This window comes from Hyperolius riggenbachi, chromosome 2 (assembly GCF_040937935.1).
Source record: "Hyperolius riggenbachi isolate aHypRig1 chromosome 2, aHypRig1.pri, whole genome shotgun sequence".
Lineage (NCBI taxonomy): Eukaryota > Metazoa > Chordata > Amphibia > Anura > Hyperoliidae > Hyperolius > Hyperolius riggenbachi.
In genome coordinates this window covers 109,921,822-109,940,023 of record NC_090647.1, presented here as the reverse complement: position 1 = coordinate 109,940,023, position 18,202 = coordinate 109,921,822, and the positions used below count along the sequence as shown (strand labels likewise).

At 47.0% G+C, this 18,202-nt stretch overlaps 1 protein-coding gene across 1 annotated transcript in view; it reads left to right on the top strand.

The window, feature by feature from the left end:
- AMHR2 (anti-Mullerian hormone receptor type 2) overlaps positions 1–18,202 on the top strand; it is a 58,796-nt gene that overhangs the window by 9,533 nt on the left and 31,061 nt on the right. The window contains exons 4-6 of the mRNA XM_068265921.1: positions 5,760–5,813; positions 17,120–17,191; positions 17,330–17,448. Of these exons, the coding sequence (XP_068122022.1) occupies positions 5,760–5,813; positions 17,120–17,191; positions 17,330–17,448 (245 nt within the window). The remainder of the gene's footprint in view (positions 1–5,759; positions 5,814–17,119; positions 17,192–17,329; positions 17,449–18,202) is intronic.

Sequence of the window (18,202 nt, the reverse complement as noted above, 5' to 3'; positions counted from 1 at the left end):
GCTGCAGATACCCCCACAAAATGCAATCAGGTTGGCTGCAGATACCCCCACAATGCAATCAGGTTGGTGGCAGATACCCCCACAAAATGCAATCAGGTTGGTGGCAGATACCCCCACAAAATGCAATCAGGTTGGTGGCAGATACCCCCACAAAATGCAATCAGGTTGGCGGCAGATACCCCCACAAAATGCAATCAGGTTGGCTGCAGATACCCTCACACAATGCAATCAGGTTGGTGGCAGATACCCCCACAAAATGCAATCAGGTTGGCGGCAGATACCCCCACAATATGCAATCATGTTGGCGGCAGATACCCCCACAAAATGCAATCATGTTGGCGGCAGATACCCCCACAAAATGCAATCAGGTTGGCTGCAGATACCCCCACACAATGCAATCAGGTTGGCTGCAGATACCCCCACACAATGCAATCAGGTTGGCTGCAGATACCCCCACACAATGCAATCAGGTTGGCTGCAGATACCCCCACACAATGCAATCAGGTTGGCGGCAGATACCCCCACACAATGCAATCAGGTGGGCTGCAGATACCCCCACAAAATGCAATCAGGTTGGCTGCAGATACCCCCACACAATGCAATCAGGTTGATGGCAGATACCCCCACACAATGCAATCAGGTTGGCTGCAGATACCCCTACACAATGCAATCAGGTTGGCTGCTGATACCCCCACAAAATGCAATCAGGTTGGCTGCAGATACCCCCACACAATGCAATCAGGTTGACTGCAGGTACCCCCACACAATGCAATCAGGTTGGCTGCAGATACCCCTACAAAATGCAAGTCCCCCCCAGCTTGGAACGGGGGACAGCGGGCACAGATCAGCGGGGAAGCCTCCCCCCCTCCCTCACCTAGGGGCCCCCCTCCTCCAGAAGTGCAGCCAGCAGCGAGCGGAAAATAGCTTACCGAGCTTCAGATGATGATGCTAGCTCCGCGCATGCCGCTGCTGCTGCCTGCTGTTCTCCGTCTAATGTAGTGATGCTCCAATCACACTCTCGCAGGAAGTACTGCGAGAGCGTGATTGGACAGCGTCACTACAGGAGACGGAGACCAGCAGGGCAGCAGCGGCATGCGGAGCTAGCATCATCATCTGAAGCTCTGTAGCTATTCTCCGCTCGCTGCTGGCTGCAGTTCTGGAGGAGGGGGGTGCGCGGAGGGGGGGGGCCCCTAGGTGAGGGAGGGAGGGGACGCTTCCCCCCCTCCCCGCCGCTCTGTGCCCAATTTCCCCCTTCCAAGCTGTGCCCCCCTCCCTCTTAGCTCTGGGGCCCCCAGGAGGCGGGGCAGTCGGGGCCCACCGATGGGACCATCGGTGGTTCGGTGGCTCAGTCCGAGCCTGTCCCCAGGTAATTACCGCAAAAGTCGGGAATTTACCTCACTAGTTGGGAGCTGTGATTTTTCTGTGCGGTGACAGGTTTAGTGAATTGTAACTTGGGAAGGTGATCAGTAAAATCAGCTGTTTTGAGCATTACCGAATGCGGTAATGCATTGTGAATAAAGCCCATAGTTAGAGTTTTCAGCAGCGGGACGTCCCGGCCTCGGGACTCTGGCCACTCTATCTTCATGTACTGGCAGCGGCGTCTATAGACGCCGTGCCAGTTCATTGCCCGCAGCCCCGCTCCAGCCTCCTTAGTCTTCCGGTGTTTTGACACCGGCAGGCGAGCAGGGCTACGGCAAGATGGCTGCCGAAGCCCTGTACTGGAGACTATTTTTGTCTCCAGTACAGGACTTCGGGCGCCATCTTGCCGTAGCCCTGTCAGCGCGGGAGACAAGAGCAGGAGGAATGTGGTCCTGGGAGCAGCGCGCCAGAGGCCGGAGACTTCTGCCAGGTGAGTATATAAAATATTACAGGCCTAGGGCCTGGGACCCACAAGCAGCTTGTGATTCGAAAAGCTTTTGCTAAGGCTATGGGGGATTTAAAGAAAATCCCATCCCTCAAGTGGGATTATACCCAAAGTATTAGCAAGAGCTTTTCAAGTAACAAGCACTTACAAAAAGCTTGTAAAAGCGCTTCCAGGCCTTAAGGAGAGCCCGAGGCTCATAAAAAAAAAAACCCAGCCTGCCTGATCTGAGGGTCTGGGCAGATCAGGTAGCCGCCATCTGCGCCGCTGCTTCCCCCCCTGCACCGCCTCGGGTTCTCTTTAAAGGCCTTCCGAGGCGAGGAGGATTACAATCTGTTTACTCACCTGGGGCTTTTTCCAGCCCCTAGCACCTGTTTCAGTCCCTCGCTGCAGCTCCGGTCCTCCTCGATGTATCCCGCTGGCCGCCCGTAATGATCGCGACCCATCTGCGGGGACGGCTCTTCTGCGCCTGCGCAGGCTCTCATTCCCGCATGTCCATGTCATCTGGCATATACTGCAATGTACAGTTTTCCCTGCATTCCCATGTACATGTTATGCAAAATTTAGGGACATCCGTGTGTTTTTTGTTTTTTTCCATACAGGAAATTGATGTGTTGAATGTAGACTTTGCATTGTGTTCATAGTATTGCCTTTGATACATCACTGACAAACCTCAAGTTGTGAGCAGTATATTGCCATTGTGCACCGCAATAAAAGAAAACAGAGAACATTGGGAACAGTGATAATTACACCTAGAACGATAATACCATTCTCGTCATCAAACTTGTATAATAGCGTTTCATTGTTCTGCATTCACACTGATGTTAGAAAGAACAAGTTTAAACCCGAGTGATTGTTTATTGTGTTCTTCTTGTGGTGACACAGACAGGGTTGCTTATCGCTAGGGAAACACAGGTGGTGTTTGGGGGAAGAAAGCTATGTTTCTGACTGGGTCTCTTATCAGCTCAGCCAGAGAGATGGGTGCAGGCTGGAATCTTGACTGTAATTGGACAACACCTGGCTGTGAGGGAGCAACTGAGGAATGCAAGCAGAAGTTGACTGCAGACTTTGATGTTAGTTAAGAAATAAATGCCATACAGGATGTCTCACAAGCATAGCAGAACTTAGCTAGTTAATGAACGACCATGACCAGTCAGAATGTTTTACATTGGAGACATTGTATGAAAAATACCTCCACATCAGTGAGTCACATTTGCCAGGCACTGGAAGGAGGAAAGTAGAAATCATGCTGGGAAGTCCTATTATACTGAAAGTGCAAAAAACAGTAACTTTAAGACCCCTTTCACAGTTACTGCATCACGTCACTGTACTCTGCCCTGCCGCAGCTCCTTTTAGGGGCCATGTACCGTAAGTCCATAGAAAAAAGTTCCTACAATGCGCCAGAAGTGTTGACGCAAAGCCTGCAGTACGTTGCTGGGCGGTGTTAGCAGTACAGGAAGTAATGCAAGTGAATGGCAACGCTAACCTTTTGAATTGTTTTGTGCAGCAGCGCATGCGCAGATGGGGATATTTGGGTTCCAAATTCATTGCTCTGCCTGCAGCCCTGTATGGTCTTATTATTATTATATTTATTATTTATTGAATTTATAAAGCACCAACATATTACGCAGCGCTGGACAAGAAATATATACAATGATACAAGGATGACAGACATAACAAGGTAACATAACATAGAACAAAGTTATACAAGGCAAATTGTACAAAATACATGATCATGCGATATGGGCTGGATAGGTAGGCCCAGTAATACAAGTACAGGCTGCCATAGGACAGGAGCACACGATCCTGTAGATTACACTCATTGGGCTTGACTCAGTAAAGCGTGATAACTGCTATCACAGCAGTTATCACGCACTCTGACGCTCGCAGACGCTTACACGCGAACAGCATTAGTACACGTGATAAATGAAGGTTATCGCGCGATCATGTGCGCTTTTCACGTGAAACACGCACATGATCGTGCGCAAACGTTAGTTTATAGGGCTTGATTCACTAAACCGTGATAACTCATATCATGGCCACACTAGCAGTTTCACTCGCGTTTTTGCACGATTGCGAATTTTCTCATGCACTTGTGGACAAAAATTCACGATTGCGTGTGAAAACGCGTGTGCCCGTTATATGGGTTATCACAGTTTAGTGGATCAAGCCCAACGTGTGATGACTTTGGTAAAATGTGATAACTATGATAACGTGTGAATAACTTTTGATAACGTGTGATATCTTTGATAAGGTGTGATATTTGTCCTATCACGGTTTAGTGAATCAAGCCCAATAAATAAACGTTTGCGTGTGATAATGTGCACGTTTCAGGTGAAAAGCACACGTGATCGTGCGATAACCTTCGTTTATCATGTGAACTCATGCTGTTCGCGTGTAAACTTTTGTGAGCAGCAGAGCGCATGATAACTGCTATCACAGCAGTTATCACGCTTTAGTGAATCAAGCCCATTGTCTTCCCCGGCCACTTTATTCGTCTGTAATCTCGCCGACTATTAGGGCTCCAGTCGTGCCAGTTTAGGTGCACTGCGAATGCGCGGATCTGCCGCTTGTGCGCTACTGTAACTGCGAGTGTTCTGCGCCTGAGCAATACTATCTGAGCAGGCACAGAACGCGATGGGGGCGTGCGGCCTGACCTCACATGTGCAGTGCACCCCCACTGCTGCGACCTAATACTGGAGTCCTAATACTGGGCGAGATTGCAGACGTATGGAATGGCCAGGGAGGCAACGGTTTACATGGGGCTGGATGAAGCACCAGATAAGTATCAATTCTATTACTTACTTCGTCTCATGTTCTCTTTAACCGCATAATCCTATCTGGATGGCTATAGTCATTCAGATAGGAGCCGCTCTGGTCTATCTGGACACATATACGTGTCCACTGTTTCCATGGTATGCGCATGCCTGACCCCTGTTTCCAGCAGCATTTGTGTGGTCGCAATTGGTGAAGGGGACCTAATGTTCCCCAATCCAATTGCAGTGCCTGGAATGAATGGACATGACCCCGATCATGTCCATTCATAATAGTGAAAGTAAAATGATGTACAACCCCCCCCCCCCCCCAACACTTCCCAACTTGGTCGTGGATTTTGCTGTGCTGAGAGGCAGAGCTTCCAGCTGTAGCTCTGCCCCTCCTGATGTCAATCGCCGCACGGATCGTCGCCTCTCCCCGCCCCTCTCTGTGAAGGAAGAGTGGGAGGGGCAGGGAGAGGCGGCGATGCGCCACGATTGACATCAGGAGGGGCAGAGCTGAAGCTGAAAGCTCTGCCCCTTCCAGGAAATGCCGGCTGGATTGCCCCCCAGAGATTTGGGGGCTCTGCAGCCCTCGTTTAGCGGCGGGGACACGGCGGATTACTTGTTATGAGAGCACTGAAACGACTACAGTGTGACCCTCACCGATAAGAAATTTCAACTATAAAACATTTTCCTAGCAGAAAATGGCTTCCGAGAGCAGGAAAGGGATAAAAAGGGTCAATAGTTCATAGATTTTAGCTCTGGAATACTTCAATGAATGTGGCATTGAGCAAAAACAATAAAACAGTAAAAACTTAAAAACTAGATTTAAACATAAAATAAAACTGTGGAATATCTTAAAAAGTCATTTTTAGGAGAAGGAGGATAGATACAATCATTTATTTCATTCGTTTATTTTCACGTCGGGTGGGAAATAATTTGGTGAGCACTGGAAAGCTGGGACACACTTAGGGAAAGAGGGGAAGAGCAGAGTGACAAATTTGAAAGGTAAAAAGAGCCACCAACATTTCTGTATTTAGGACATACACTCGATATGTGAGAATGCGTGTTATGTAAACATGTTGCTATAATGTAGTGTCTATGAATAAATTTAACTTGAATCCAGTTTCCATTTTTTGCAGTTACTGAAGAAGAAGAAGCCATAGCTCCCTCCTACTCCTCTACTAATATTCCAGGTACCGTTAGGTCCATCAATATGTGGATGTTCGCACAAGTTTTATTATTTTACCTATTTACTGAACCATGTCAAAGTTATATAATGAATTTGGACATACAGTGCAGACTCTTAGCTTTAAAGTACACCTAGACTGAGAGGGATATGGAGGTTTCTATATTTATTTTCTTTTAAACAATACCAGTTGCCTGGAAAGTCCTGCTGATCTCTTTGGCTGCAGTAGTGTCTGAATCACACACCTGAAAAAATGCATTTGGCTATTCCAGTCAGACTTCAGTCAGAAATACCTAATTGACATGCTTGTTCAGGGTCTATGGCTAAAAGTATTGGAGGCAGAGGATCAGCAGGACAGCCGGACAATTTGCAATATTTAAAGAAAACCTGTTAAGGGCCCTTTTCCACTAGCAATCGCTAGCGTTCACGCTGAACGCTAGCGATTGCTGAATCGCAATTAGCGGCGATTCCCCGACGTTCGCGGCCGCGATTTTGCTATGCTATGCACTGCATAGCAAAATCGCGGCAATTATCGCTCCGCCGCGCGTTCGCGTTCCCAGCAAAAACGAATCGCGGTAGTGGAAATGACCTACCGCGATTCCCATGTTAAAAAGCAAACCGTAGCGATTGTAAAATCGCTAGCGGTTTGCGTTTTTGCGATTCAGCCAGCGCAAACGCGCTGGTGGAAAAGGGCCCTAAGAGATAAACCTCCCCTGGGGGGTACTCACCTGGGTGGGGGAAGCCTCCGGATCATATTGAGGCTTCCCCCATCCTCCTCAGTCCCACAGCAGCGGCGATAAAGCTCCCCGAACAGTGGGGATGTCAATATTTACTTCCCGCCTCCAGCAAAGGCGCAGTATCGGCTCTCCACTCAGAGATAGGCGGAAATAGCCGATCGCTGTCGGGCCTCTCTACTGCGCAAGCACAAGTCTCCTGCACCTGCGCAGTAGAGCGGACTCGACGGAGATCGGCTCTTTTCACCTATCTCCGTGCGGAGAGCCGCAACAGAGCCCCCGCTGGAGACAGGAAAAGTAAATAAATCAGCGCTTATCAGTGCTTGTCAGGCTTGTCGAGAGAGGATACCGGGACACTTCGGGGGAGCCAGCGCTGGACTACCTGCAGCTACAGGGGAGGGGGGAAGCCTCATTAGGACCCTGAGGCTTCCCCCTCCCGAGGTTTGTTACAGGTTCTCTTTAAGAGGAAATAAAGATATCAGCCTCCATATCCCTCTCAGTTAAGATGTTCTTTAATTTGAGGATATCCACATCGAAATTAGAGGAAGGGATTAGCAATTACTGCTCTACCACTTAAAGGGATACTGTACGGGTCGGGGAAAAATGAGTTGAACTTACCCGGGGCTTCTAATGGTCCCCCGCAGACATCCTGTGCCCGCACAGCCACTCAACGATGCTCCGGCCCCGCCTCCGGTTCACTTCTGGAATTTCAGACTTTAAAGTCTGAAAACCACTGCGCCTGTGTTGCCATGTCCTCAATCCCACTGATGTCACCAGGAGCGTACTGCGTAGACACAGATCATACTGGGCCTGCACAGTATGCTCCTGGTGACATCAGCGGGATCAAGGACACGGCAACGCAGGCACAGTGGTTTTTAGACTTTAAGGTCTGAAATTCCAGAAGTGAACCGGAGGCGGGGCCGGAGCATCGGTGAGTGGCTGCGCAGGCACAGGATGTCTGCGGGGGACCATTAGAAGCCCCGGGTAAGTTCAACTCATTTTCCCCTGCCCCCCCTACAGTGTCCCTTTAAGGACCAGGCCCTTTTTTCCTGATCTGTGCTGCACGAGCTCTCCAGCCCACAGCACAGATCAGGTTTGCAGCATGGCGATCAGACTTCCCCCCCTTTTTTCCCCACTAAGGGGATGTCCTGCTGGGGGGGTCTGATCGCCGCCGGCTATCTGTGATTTGCGGGGGGGGGATCCTCAAAGCCCCCCTCCGATCGCGGCTCGCAGGCTGTTCACGGAGACACCCTCCGTGAACTGACATGGATCCATGGTAACACCACTTCGACCTGCTGACGCCTATCGGCGTTAGGCGGTCGTTAAGTGGTATTGTACCATCCTCTTTTTAAAGGGACCAAAAGTAATTAGACAATTGACTGAGAGTAGCTAGAGACTATGGGGCCCCATAGCAAAATTTTTATGGAGCCATCAGATCTAGGCACTCTTAGCAATGCCACCTGCCAATACCCTATGGATATGAGTTACTTGGGCAATTTGCATTCCCATGCAATGTACACTGTGTATAGTCCATGGGCACTGAGGCAAAGTCAGAGGGTGGAGAAACAAAGTGAACACATCAAGTACCACCTGGGCCCCCTCCTATCCAGGGCCCCATAGCAGTAGCATACAATTCCATTAAAATAGAATACATATTTGCTGATCATGTTTTCAGAAAATTACAAGTTGCACTTGACTTTTTATTAGTGTGAAACTTGCCTCAAGCACTGGGGGAGGCAATGTGATGGCTTAGGCATGCATGGCTGTCAGTGGTCCTGGGTCCCATTTGTCCAATTACATTTGTGCACCTGAAACAAGGGAACTGTGGATAAAGATGGCTCCAGTTCCTAAAATGTTTATACAACCCCTTAAAGTGGACCTGAACTCAGAACTTCCTCTCTGCTCTAAAAAATAAACCACAGCATGATAACCTTTACAGAAAAAAATTTCTTTGCTGCAGCCCACACAACTTTTGAAATAAATCTGCAGTATATCTACCTCCTGCTTTCCACTTTAACCCCCTGCATACCAGTAGTCTCTAGCCCCTTAAGGACCTGTGAGACTGCTTGTACAACAAAATGGCGCTTACTGACGAATCGCCGCACATACCCGCCGCTCTTGCCGATCATGACACTCTCCCATTGCTGCAGGCCCCTCTCTCTGCCATCGCAATAATGGCAGAGCTATGTGCGCCAGTCAGGAGCCGCTTTCATTGGCTCCTGACCCTGTCCATCAATGTGAGCCAATGTGATTGGCTCACAGTTGTCATATGGTCAGGAGCCAATGATATCAGCTCCTGACCGGCTTACAGAGCTCTGCTGTCAACGATGGCAAAGAGAGAGGGGCTTCGGTGGGTGTAGAGTGGCGAGATTGGCGGCAGCGCGCAGCGAGGAAGGTGAAATCTACGTCCTGTCAGAGATGCGCAGCCGCCTGCAGGATGTAGATTTCAACCAACGTGGTCTGGAATCGATTGAATATAAGCCAAAAGTCTGCACATCTGCATCTCAATTGTTTCATTTCAATTCCATTGTAGTGATGTGCAAAAACACAACTATGAAAACTGTGTCAGTGTCCAGATATTTATGCACCTAACTGTATATGCCTTTTCCGCTTATCCAAGTATAGTTCTTTTACTAGAAGCAGAAGAGGATACATTTTGATATAATTTAGAGAGAAATGTAGGTAAATGCAGAGGAAATTGTTTTCTAAAACTATGACTCAGTTTGTGATATCTAAAAAAAATATATTGAGGTTGATTCATAAAACGTATCTTCTGAATTATCTCGCCTTATTTACTAACTCATGATTTAGCTCTCCTTACCTGTCTTAAAATTCGTTATCTTTCCTTTATATGTCTTTTCTCATTAATTATCTCCTTTTATTGTTGAGGTAAAATAAGTTTAAGAGATACGTTTTTTGAACCAACCCTATTGTTAGATAATTCTTTAAAGGGGGCTTTGTGTAAACATTGTTAATAAAGGTGTGTACACATGCACTACCGCCGGCAACGACGGGTCCGCCGGACCCTCCCACTGGGCAGTCGTTCACCCGACAGTAGAGCGCGGCGGACTGATAAGGCTGTTTCTGAACGATCCGTTGAGCGGATCGTTCAGAAACAGCCTTATCAGTCCGCCGACAGTGCGTACACACGCGTATACTGTCGGCTTAAGACCGCCCAGTGGGAGGGTCCGGTGGACCCGTCGTTGCATTTAGTAGTGCGTGTGTACGCACCTTTAGGTTGACTCCCATCATGGATATCATATTGTCCAAAAAAAGGCAAAAAATCCACTTACGTACCCTGAACCTAATGATGGGATTACACGGTATGTTTTTTGCTAAGAATCAGTCCAATAGATGCCTTCGATGACAAAATTTCGACATGTTCGTTGTTCCGCTTGATTCGTTTCCGCTCGATTTATTATAGAAGTCAATGGAAAAAAGATAAGAAAAACGAGTGGAAGGTAAGAGAATCGAGCAGAAAATTCAAATGGCTAATAGATTGTGCGCCGAATCGAACGTACCATGTAATCCCAGCATTATGCTGGGAATACACAATGAGGGTTTTTTTTGGCAGATTTACTTCAATCAATGTTCCAATTGTTTTTCTGATCAATTTCCATTCACTTCTATGAGCCATCTATCTGCCAAAAAAAACCTCACGGGGCTTCATTCACTAACCGCATTCACTAACCGACGCTAAGCCGGTTAGTGTGCCTTATCACTTAGTGGGCACAAACTACGGCACTAAGTAGTTTGCGCCCACACATCAGTCTTAGTACCGCTCACTGCACCAGCAGCGTGGGTGCACCTATATTAGTGTGCGGTGCGACGATAACGTCGCACCCGCTGCCCCTTGTTAATGGCGCATCATGTGCCCCTGAAACGCTGCATTAATGCGCTGCTTTGGGGGCACCCGATGCGCCGTTATCGTTGCACCAGGTGTGACGTTTAACCACTTGCCGACCGCCTACTTCATATTGGCGGCGGCAAAGTGGCAGCCCCAGGACCACGTAACGCAGATTGGCGTCAGGTCCTGGGGCACTCTCTGGCCGGGGATCGCGCGCTGGGATGCGCGCGCATCCACCGGCAATAGGCTCCGCCCACCCGCGACGTCAACCCGCCGGCCAATCGGAAGCGCCGGTGGGTTGTTAACCCGACGATCCCCGGATAGGAAGCGTATAATACGCTTTGTAATGTTTACAAAGTGTATTATACAGGCTGCCTCCTGCCCTGGTGGTCCCAGTGTCCGAGGGACCACCAGGGCAGGCTGCAGCCACCCTAGTCTGCACCCAAACACACTGATCTGCCCCCCCCCCTGCCCCCTGATCGCCCACAGTACCCCTCAGACCCCCCCCTGCCCACCCCCCAGACCACCATTTGCACACAATCACCCCCCTAATCACCCATCAATCACTCCCTGTCACTATCTGTCAACGCTATTTTTTTTTTTAGTCCCTAAACTGCCCCCTGCTCCCTCCTGATCACCCCCCCACCCCTCAGATTCTCCCCAGACCCCCCCAGACCCTCCCCCCCCCCTGTGTACTGTATGCATCTATCCCCCCTGATCACCTGTCAATCACCCGTCAATCACCCATCAATCACCCGTCAATCACCCGTCAATCACCCCCTGTCACTGCCACCCATCAATCAGCCCCTAACCTGCCCCTTGCGGGCAATCTGATCACCCACCCACACCAATAGATCGCCCGCAGATCCGACATCAGATCACCTCCCAAATCCATCGTTTACATCTATTCTCTCCTCTAAACACCCACTAATTACCCATCAATCACCCATCAATCACCCCCTATCACCACCTGTCACTGTTACCCATCAGATTAGACCCTTGCGGGCACCCAATCGCCCACCCACACGCTCAGATTGCCCTCAACCCCCCCCCCCCCCCCCTTATCGATTCGCCAGTGCATTATTTACATCCGTTCTTCCCTGTAATAACCCACTGATCACCTGTCAATCACCCCCTGTCACTGCCACCCATCAATCACCCCCTGTCACTGCCACCCATCAATCAGCCCCTAACCTGCCCCTTGCGGGCAATCTGATCACCCACCCACACCAATAAATCGCCCGCAGATCCGACATCAGATCACCTCCCAAATCCATCGTTTACATCTATTCTCTCCTCTAAACACCCACTAATTACCCATCAATCACCCATCAATCACCCCCTATCACCACCTGTCACTGTTACCCATCAGATTAGACCCTTGCGGGCACCCAATCGCCCGCCCACACGCTCAGATTGCCCTCAACCCCCCCCTTATCGATTCGCCAGTGCATTATTTACATCCGTTCTTCCCTGTACTAACCCACTGATCACCTGTCAATCACCCCCTGTCACTGCCACCCATCAATCACCCCCTGTCACTGCCACCCATCAATCAGCCCCTAACCTGCCCCTTGCGGGCAATCTGATCACCCACCCACACCAATAGATCGCCCGCAGATCCGACATCAGATCACCTCCCAAATCCATCGTTTACATCTATTCTCTCCTCTAAACACCCACTAATTACCCATCAATCACCCCCTATCACCACCTGTCACTGTTACCCATCAGATTAGACCCTAATCTGCCCCTTGCGGGCACCCAATCACCCGCCCACACGCTCAGATTGCCCTCAGACCCCCCCCTTATCAATTCGCCAGTGCAATATTTACATCTGTTATTCCCTGTCATAACCCACTGATCACCTGTCAATCACCCATCAATCACCCCCTGTCACTGCCACCCATCAATCACCCCCTGTCACTGCCACCCATCAATCAGCCCCTAACCTGCCCCTTGCGGGCAATCTGATCACCCACCCACACCAATAGATCGCCCGCAGATCCGACATCAGATCACCTCCCAAGTGCAGTGTTTACATCTCTTCTCTCCTCTAAACACCCACTAATTACCCATCAATCACCCCCTATCACCACCTGTCACTGTTACCCATCAGATTAGACCCTAATCTGCCCCTTGCGGGCACCCAATCACCCGCCCACACCTCAGAACGCCCTCAGACCCCAGCCCTGATCACCTCGCTAGTGCATTGCTTGCATCTATTTCCCCCCTCTAATCACACCTTGAGACACCCATAAATCACCTCCTGTCACCCCCTAGCACACCTACCCATCAGATCAGGCCCTAATTTGCCCCGTGTGGGCCCTGATCACTCGGCCAAACCCTCAGATCCCCCTCAGACCCCCTTCCGATCACCTCCCCAGTGCATTGATTGCATCTATTTTCCCCTCTAACCGCCCCCTGAGACACCCATCAATCACCTCCTGTCACCCCCCTAGCACTCCTATCCATCAGATCAGGCCCAATTCATCCTGTCATCTAAGAGGCCACCCTGCTTATGACCGTTTCCACAAAATTTGCCCCCTCATAGACCACCTGTCATCAAAATTTGCAGATGCTTATACCCCTGAACAGTCATTTTGAGAAATTTGGTTTCCAGACTACTCACAGTTTTGGGCCCGTAAAATGCCAGGGCAGTATAGGAACCCCACAAGTGACCCCATTTTAGAAAGAAGACACCCCAAGGTATTCTGTTAGGTGTATGATGAGTTCATAGAAGATTTTATTTTTTGTCAAAAGTTAGCGGAAATTGGATTTTTATTGTTTTTTTCACAAAGTGTCATTTTTCACTAACTTGTGACAAAAAATAAAATCTTCTATGAACTCACCATACCCCTAACGGAATACCTTGGGGTGTCGTCTTTCTAAAATGGGGTCACTTGTGGGGTTCCTATACTGCCCTGGCATTTTAGGGGCCCTAAACCGTAGGGAGTAGTCTAGAAAACAAATGCCTCAAAATGACCTGTGAATAGGACGTTGGGCCCCTTAGCGCACCTAGGCTGCAAAAAAGTGTCACACATGTAGTATCGCCATACTCAGGAGAAGTAGTATAATGTGTTTTGTGGTGTATTTTTACACATACCCATGCTGGGTGGGAGAAATCTCTCTGTAAATGGACAATTGTGTGTAAAAAAAATCAAAAATGTGTCATTTACAGAGATATTTCTCCCACCCAGCATGGTTATATGTAAAAATACACCACAAAACACATTATACTACTTCTTCTGAGTACGGCGATACCACATGTGTGACACTTTTTTGCAGCCTAACTGTGCTAAGGGGCCCAAAGTCCAATGAGTACCTTTAGGATTTCACAGGTCATTTTGAGACATTTGGGTTCAAGACTACTCCTCACGGTTTAGGGCCCCTAAAATGCCAGGGCAGTATTGGAACCCCACAAATGACCCCATTCTAGAAAGAAGACACCCCAAGGTATTCCGTTAGGAGTATGGTGAGTTCATAGAAGATTTTATTTTTTGTCACAAGTTAGCGGAAATTGATATGTATTGTTTTTTTTTTCACAAAGTGTCATTTTCCGCTAACTTGTGACAAAAAAAAAATCTTCTATGAACTCACCATACCCCTAACGGAATACCTTGGGGTGTCTTCTTTCTAAAATGGGGTCACTTGTGAGGTTCCTATACTGCCCTGGCATTTTAGGGGCCCTAAACCGTGAGGAGTAGTCTAGAATCCAAATGCCTCAAAATGACCTGTTAATAGGACGTTAGGCCCCTTAGCGCACCTAGGTTGCAAAAAAGTGTCACACATGTGGTATCGCCGTACTCAGAAGAAGTAGTATAATGTGTTTTGAGGTGTATTTTTATACATACCCATGCTGGGTGGGAGAAATCTCTCTGTAAATGGACAATTGTGTGTAAAAAAAGTCAAATAATTGTCATTTACAGAGATATTTCTCCCACCTAGCATCTGTATGTGTAAAAATACACCCCAAAACACATTATACTACTTCTCCTGAGTACGGCGGTACCACATGTGTGGCACTTTTTTGCACCCTAAGTGCGCTAAGGGGCCCAAAGTCCAATGAGTACCTTTAGGATTTCACAGGTCATTTTGCGACATTTGGTTTCAAGACTACTCCTCACGGTTTAGGGCCCCTAAAATGCCAGGGCAGTATAGGAACCCCACAAATGACCCCATTTTAGAAAGAAGACACCCCAAGGTATTCCGTTAGGAGTATGGTGAGTTCATAGAAGATTTTATTTTTGTCACAAGTTAGCAGAAAATGACACTTTGTGAAAAAAAACAATTCAAATCAATTTCCGCTAACTTGTGACAAAAAAAAAAATCTTCTATGAACTCACCATCCTCCTAATGGAATACCTTGGGGTGTCTTCTTTCTAAAATGGGGTAATTTGTGGGATTCCTATACTGTCCTGGCATTTTAGGGGCCCTAAACCGTGAGGAGCAGTCTTGAAACGAAATTTCTCAAAATGACCTGTGAAATCCTAAAGGTACTCATTGGACTTTGGGCCCCTTAGCGCAGTTAGGGTGCAAAAAAGTGCCACACATGTGGTATCGCCGTACTCAGGAGAAGTAGTATAATGTGTTTTGGGGTGTATTTTTCCACATACCCATGCTGAGTGGGAGAAATATCTCTATAAATTGACAATTGTGTGTAAAAAAAATAAAACAATTGTCATTTACGGAGATATTTCTCCCACCCAGCATGGGTATGTGTAAAAATACACCCCAAAACACATTATACTACTTCTCCTGAGTACGGCAATACCACATGTGTGGCACTTTTTTGCAGCCTAACTGCGCTAAGGGGCCCAAAGTCCAATGAGCATCTTTAGGCTTTACAGGGGTGCTTACAATTAGGCACCCCCCAAAATGCCAGGACAGTGAACACACCCCACAAATGACCCCATTTTGGAAAGTAGACACTTCAAGGTATTCAGAGAGTAGCATAGTGAGTCCGTGGCAGATTTCATTTTTTTTTGTCGCAAGTTAGAAGAAATGGAAACTTTTTTTTTTTTTTTTTTTGTTACAAAGTGTCATTTTCCGCTAACTTGTGAAAAAAAATAAAATCTTCTATGAACTCACCATGCCTCTCACTGAATACTTTGGGATGTCTTCTTTCCAAAATGGGGTCATTTGGGGGGGATTTGTACTATCCTGGAATTTTAGCCCCTCATGAAACCTGACAGGTGCGCAGAAAAGTCAGAGATGCTTGAAAATAGGAAAATTCACTTTTGGCACCATAGTTTGTAAACGCTATAACTTTTACCCAATCCAATAAATATACACTGAATGTTTTTTTTTTTATCAAAGACATGTAGCAGAATAACTTTCGCGCTCAAATGTATAGGAAATTTTACTTTATTTGAAAAATGTCAGCACAGAAAGTTAAAAAAGTCATTTTTTTGACAAAATTCATGTCTTTTTTGATGAATATAATAAAAAGTAAAACTCGCAGCAGCAATCAAATAGCACCGAAAGAAAGCTGTATTAGTGACAAGAAAAGAAGGTAAAATTCATTTAGGTGGTAGGTTGTATGACTGAGCAATAAACCGTGAAAGCTGCAGTGGTCCGAATGGAAAAAAAGGCTCTGGTCCTTAAGGGGTTTTATGACTGCAGTCCTTAAGTGGTTAAGGGGCAGCGGGTGCAACGTTATTGTAGCACCGTGCACTAATATAGGCGCATCCGCGTTGTACGCGCAGTGAGCGGGGCGGCGTGCGTAGTAGCTTTGCATGCACTAGGGGCAAAAAATGGCTTTTCACATCGGTGCTAACACTTAGTGAATCAAGCCCATGGTGTATTCCCATTAAGAAATTAATTTAGCATTAAGAAATCAGATTTACTTTGTAAACTGCAAACAAATAGATCGAAAGCTGTATTGGTGCCTTAACATACCATGAATATGCCATTTATATAACAATACCAATTGACTGCAAACTCCTGAAATAATGGTTCTCTATACACTACCCATTCTTCCTATGGTTCCACAAAGATGTTGCCATATGTTGGGGCCACATTGGAGCCCATGGCAGAGCCCTGTATCTGTAAGTAAAAAGAATCCCAAAACAGATAAAACATTTGTGTGGGTAGCGTTTTAAACAGACCAATAATGAAAGACCTTTGGGTATCTGTTAACAAGCTATCTTCTGTGATCCTTCAAAAACACCTGCTCTTCCCTGCTCATGGGGTATACTTGTAAACAGACTCTCAATGCCCATTGTAATGAGTAGGCAATCATTATGTGGAAGTTCAAGTCCAACAATTTAACTTAAAACATCAGTGGTATTGTTAAAGAGGAACTGTAGTGAAAATAACATAACTTTTAAAAATGGTTATTTTTTACGATATTTACAAAAGATTTAGTCGGCGTTTTCCCCTTGTAGAATCTTTCCTCACCCTGATTTACATTCTGAAATTTATCACAGGTGGTGACATCTTTAGTCCTGTCAGGTGATCTCTCCGGAATGCTAGTTCTATGCACAGAGGGAGACACTGCTTGCTTGGCAGTTGGAAATTGCCGTTATTGCCCACAATGCAATGAGGTTCACAGACAAGAACTGTCAGGACCATAGTCATGACATCACACTGTGGGAGTAATGCTTATTCCACAATTGTAGTACTTACATCCTGATTAATTGTCATTGTTATTTCAGCTAACTGACCCACTTCTACTGGAATTTGATCAGAAGTAAAAGACACTCCTAATATATTGTATGTGACTCTTAGGTAACCATATGGGAATACTCATGGCCATGATAGCGCTCCCCATCATCCTGTGTGTATATAAGCTTGTCAAATGTAAGTATATACTAAGCAGATTAAATTAATCTGTGCAAAGCCTTTGCAGGAGCTTTTGGAGAACTTTTGCTCCCACCCCATCTATGTACTTCTTCTTCTTCTTGTTATTTAGATATTTTCATACGTTTCAATTTACAGCAATCAGAAAAGTGAAAGAATTAGTCCGGGAAGAGTACTTGTTACGGCATCAGGAAATGTCCACATTTGAAACCAGCCAGCCCCCGACACTACCAGTGGAGAGACTAATCTTGCTCCAGGCAAGTAGTTACTAAGATTTTCTTCAGATGTTAATGAGTGCATTTCAGACATCTAAGCAAGAGATTATAGGCATTTCATCATCTCCATAGGCAATGTTCAAAATAGAAATGGATTATGGTGAAATGGAGTCCAAGGCAAAGGATTCTGGGTTAGGCTCCTCTTTCCAGACACTCACCAGGACTTTGACATTTGACTTAAGGATGATCCAGCTCAGATTCCAAACATATCTGCGAAGTGCTACTTGTTTTACCATTATCTATAAAAATGTTTATTACAAGTGCTGATATCTTCCACAGCGCTTTACATAGTACATAGTCTTGTCACAGTCCCTCAGAAGGACTCACGATCTAAACCTTACCATAGTCATATGTCAGTCTAATCACAATTTTAAAGAAAAGACAAATAACTTATCTGTATGTTTTTCGGATGTTGGAGGAAACTGGAGTGCCTTTAGGAAACCCATGGAAACACATGCAGAACATGCAAAGTCTGTCCTGTAGTGACCTGTCCCAAATTTTAACCCAATGCATTGGTGTAATTATGGGGGGCAGGCAGGGAGGAGGGGCCCAGTGGGGAATACAGGACTGGACTTCCTCCTCCTCCTGCACCAGGCCCCCTCCGGTTCTCCCCTGGTTGTTCTTTCATCCAGTCCTAAACAGTGCAACACACTGTCAGTGGCAATGTGCACCTTACCACTACATGGTCCAGTAGGCATAGGAAGGAAAACAACATATTTTTACGGCACAGTAGATA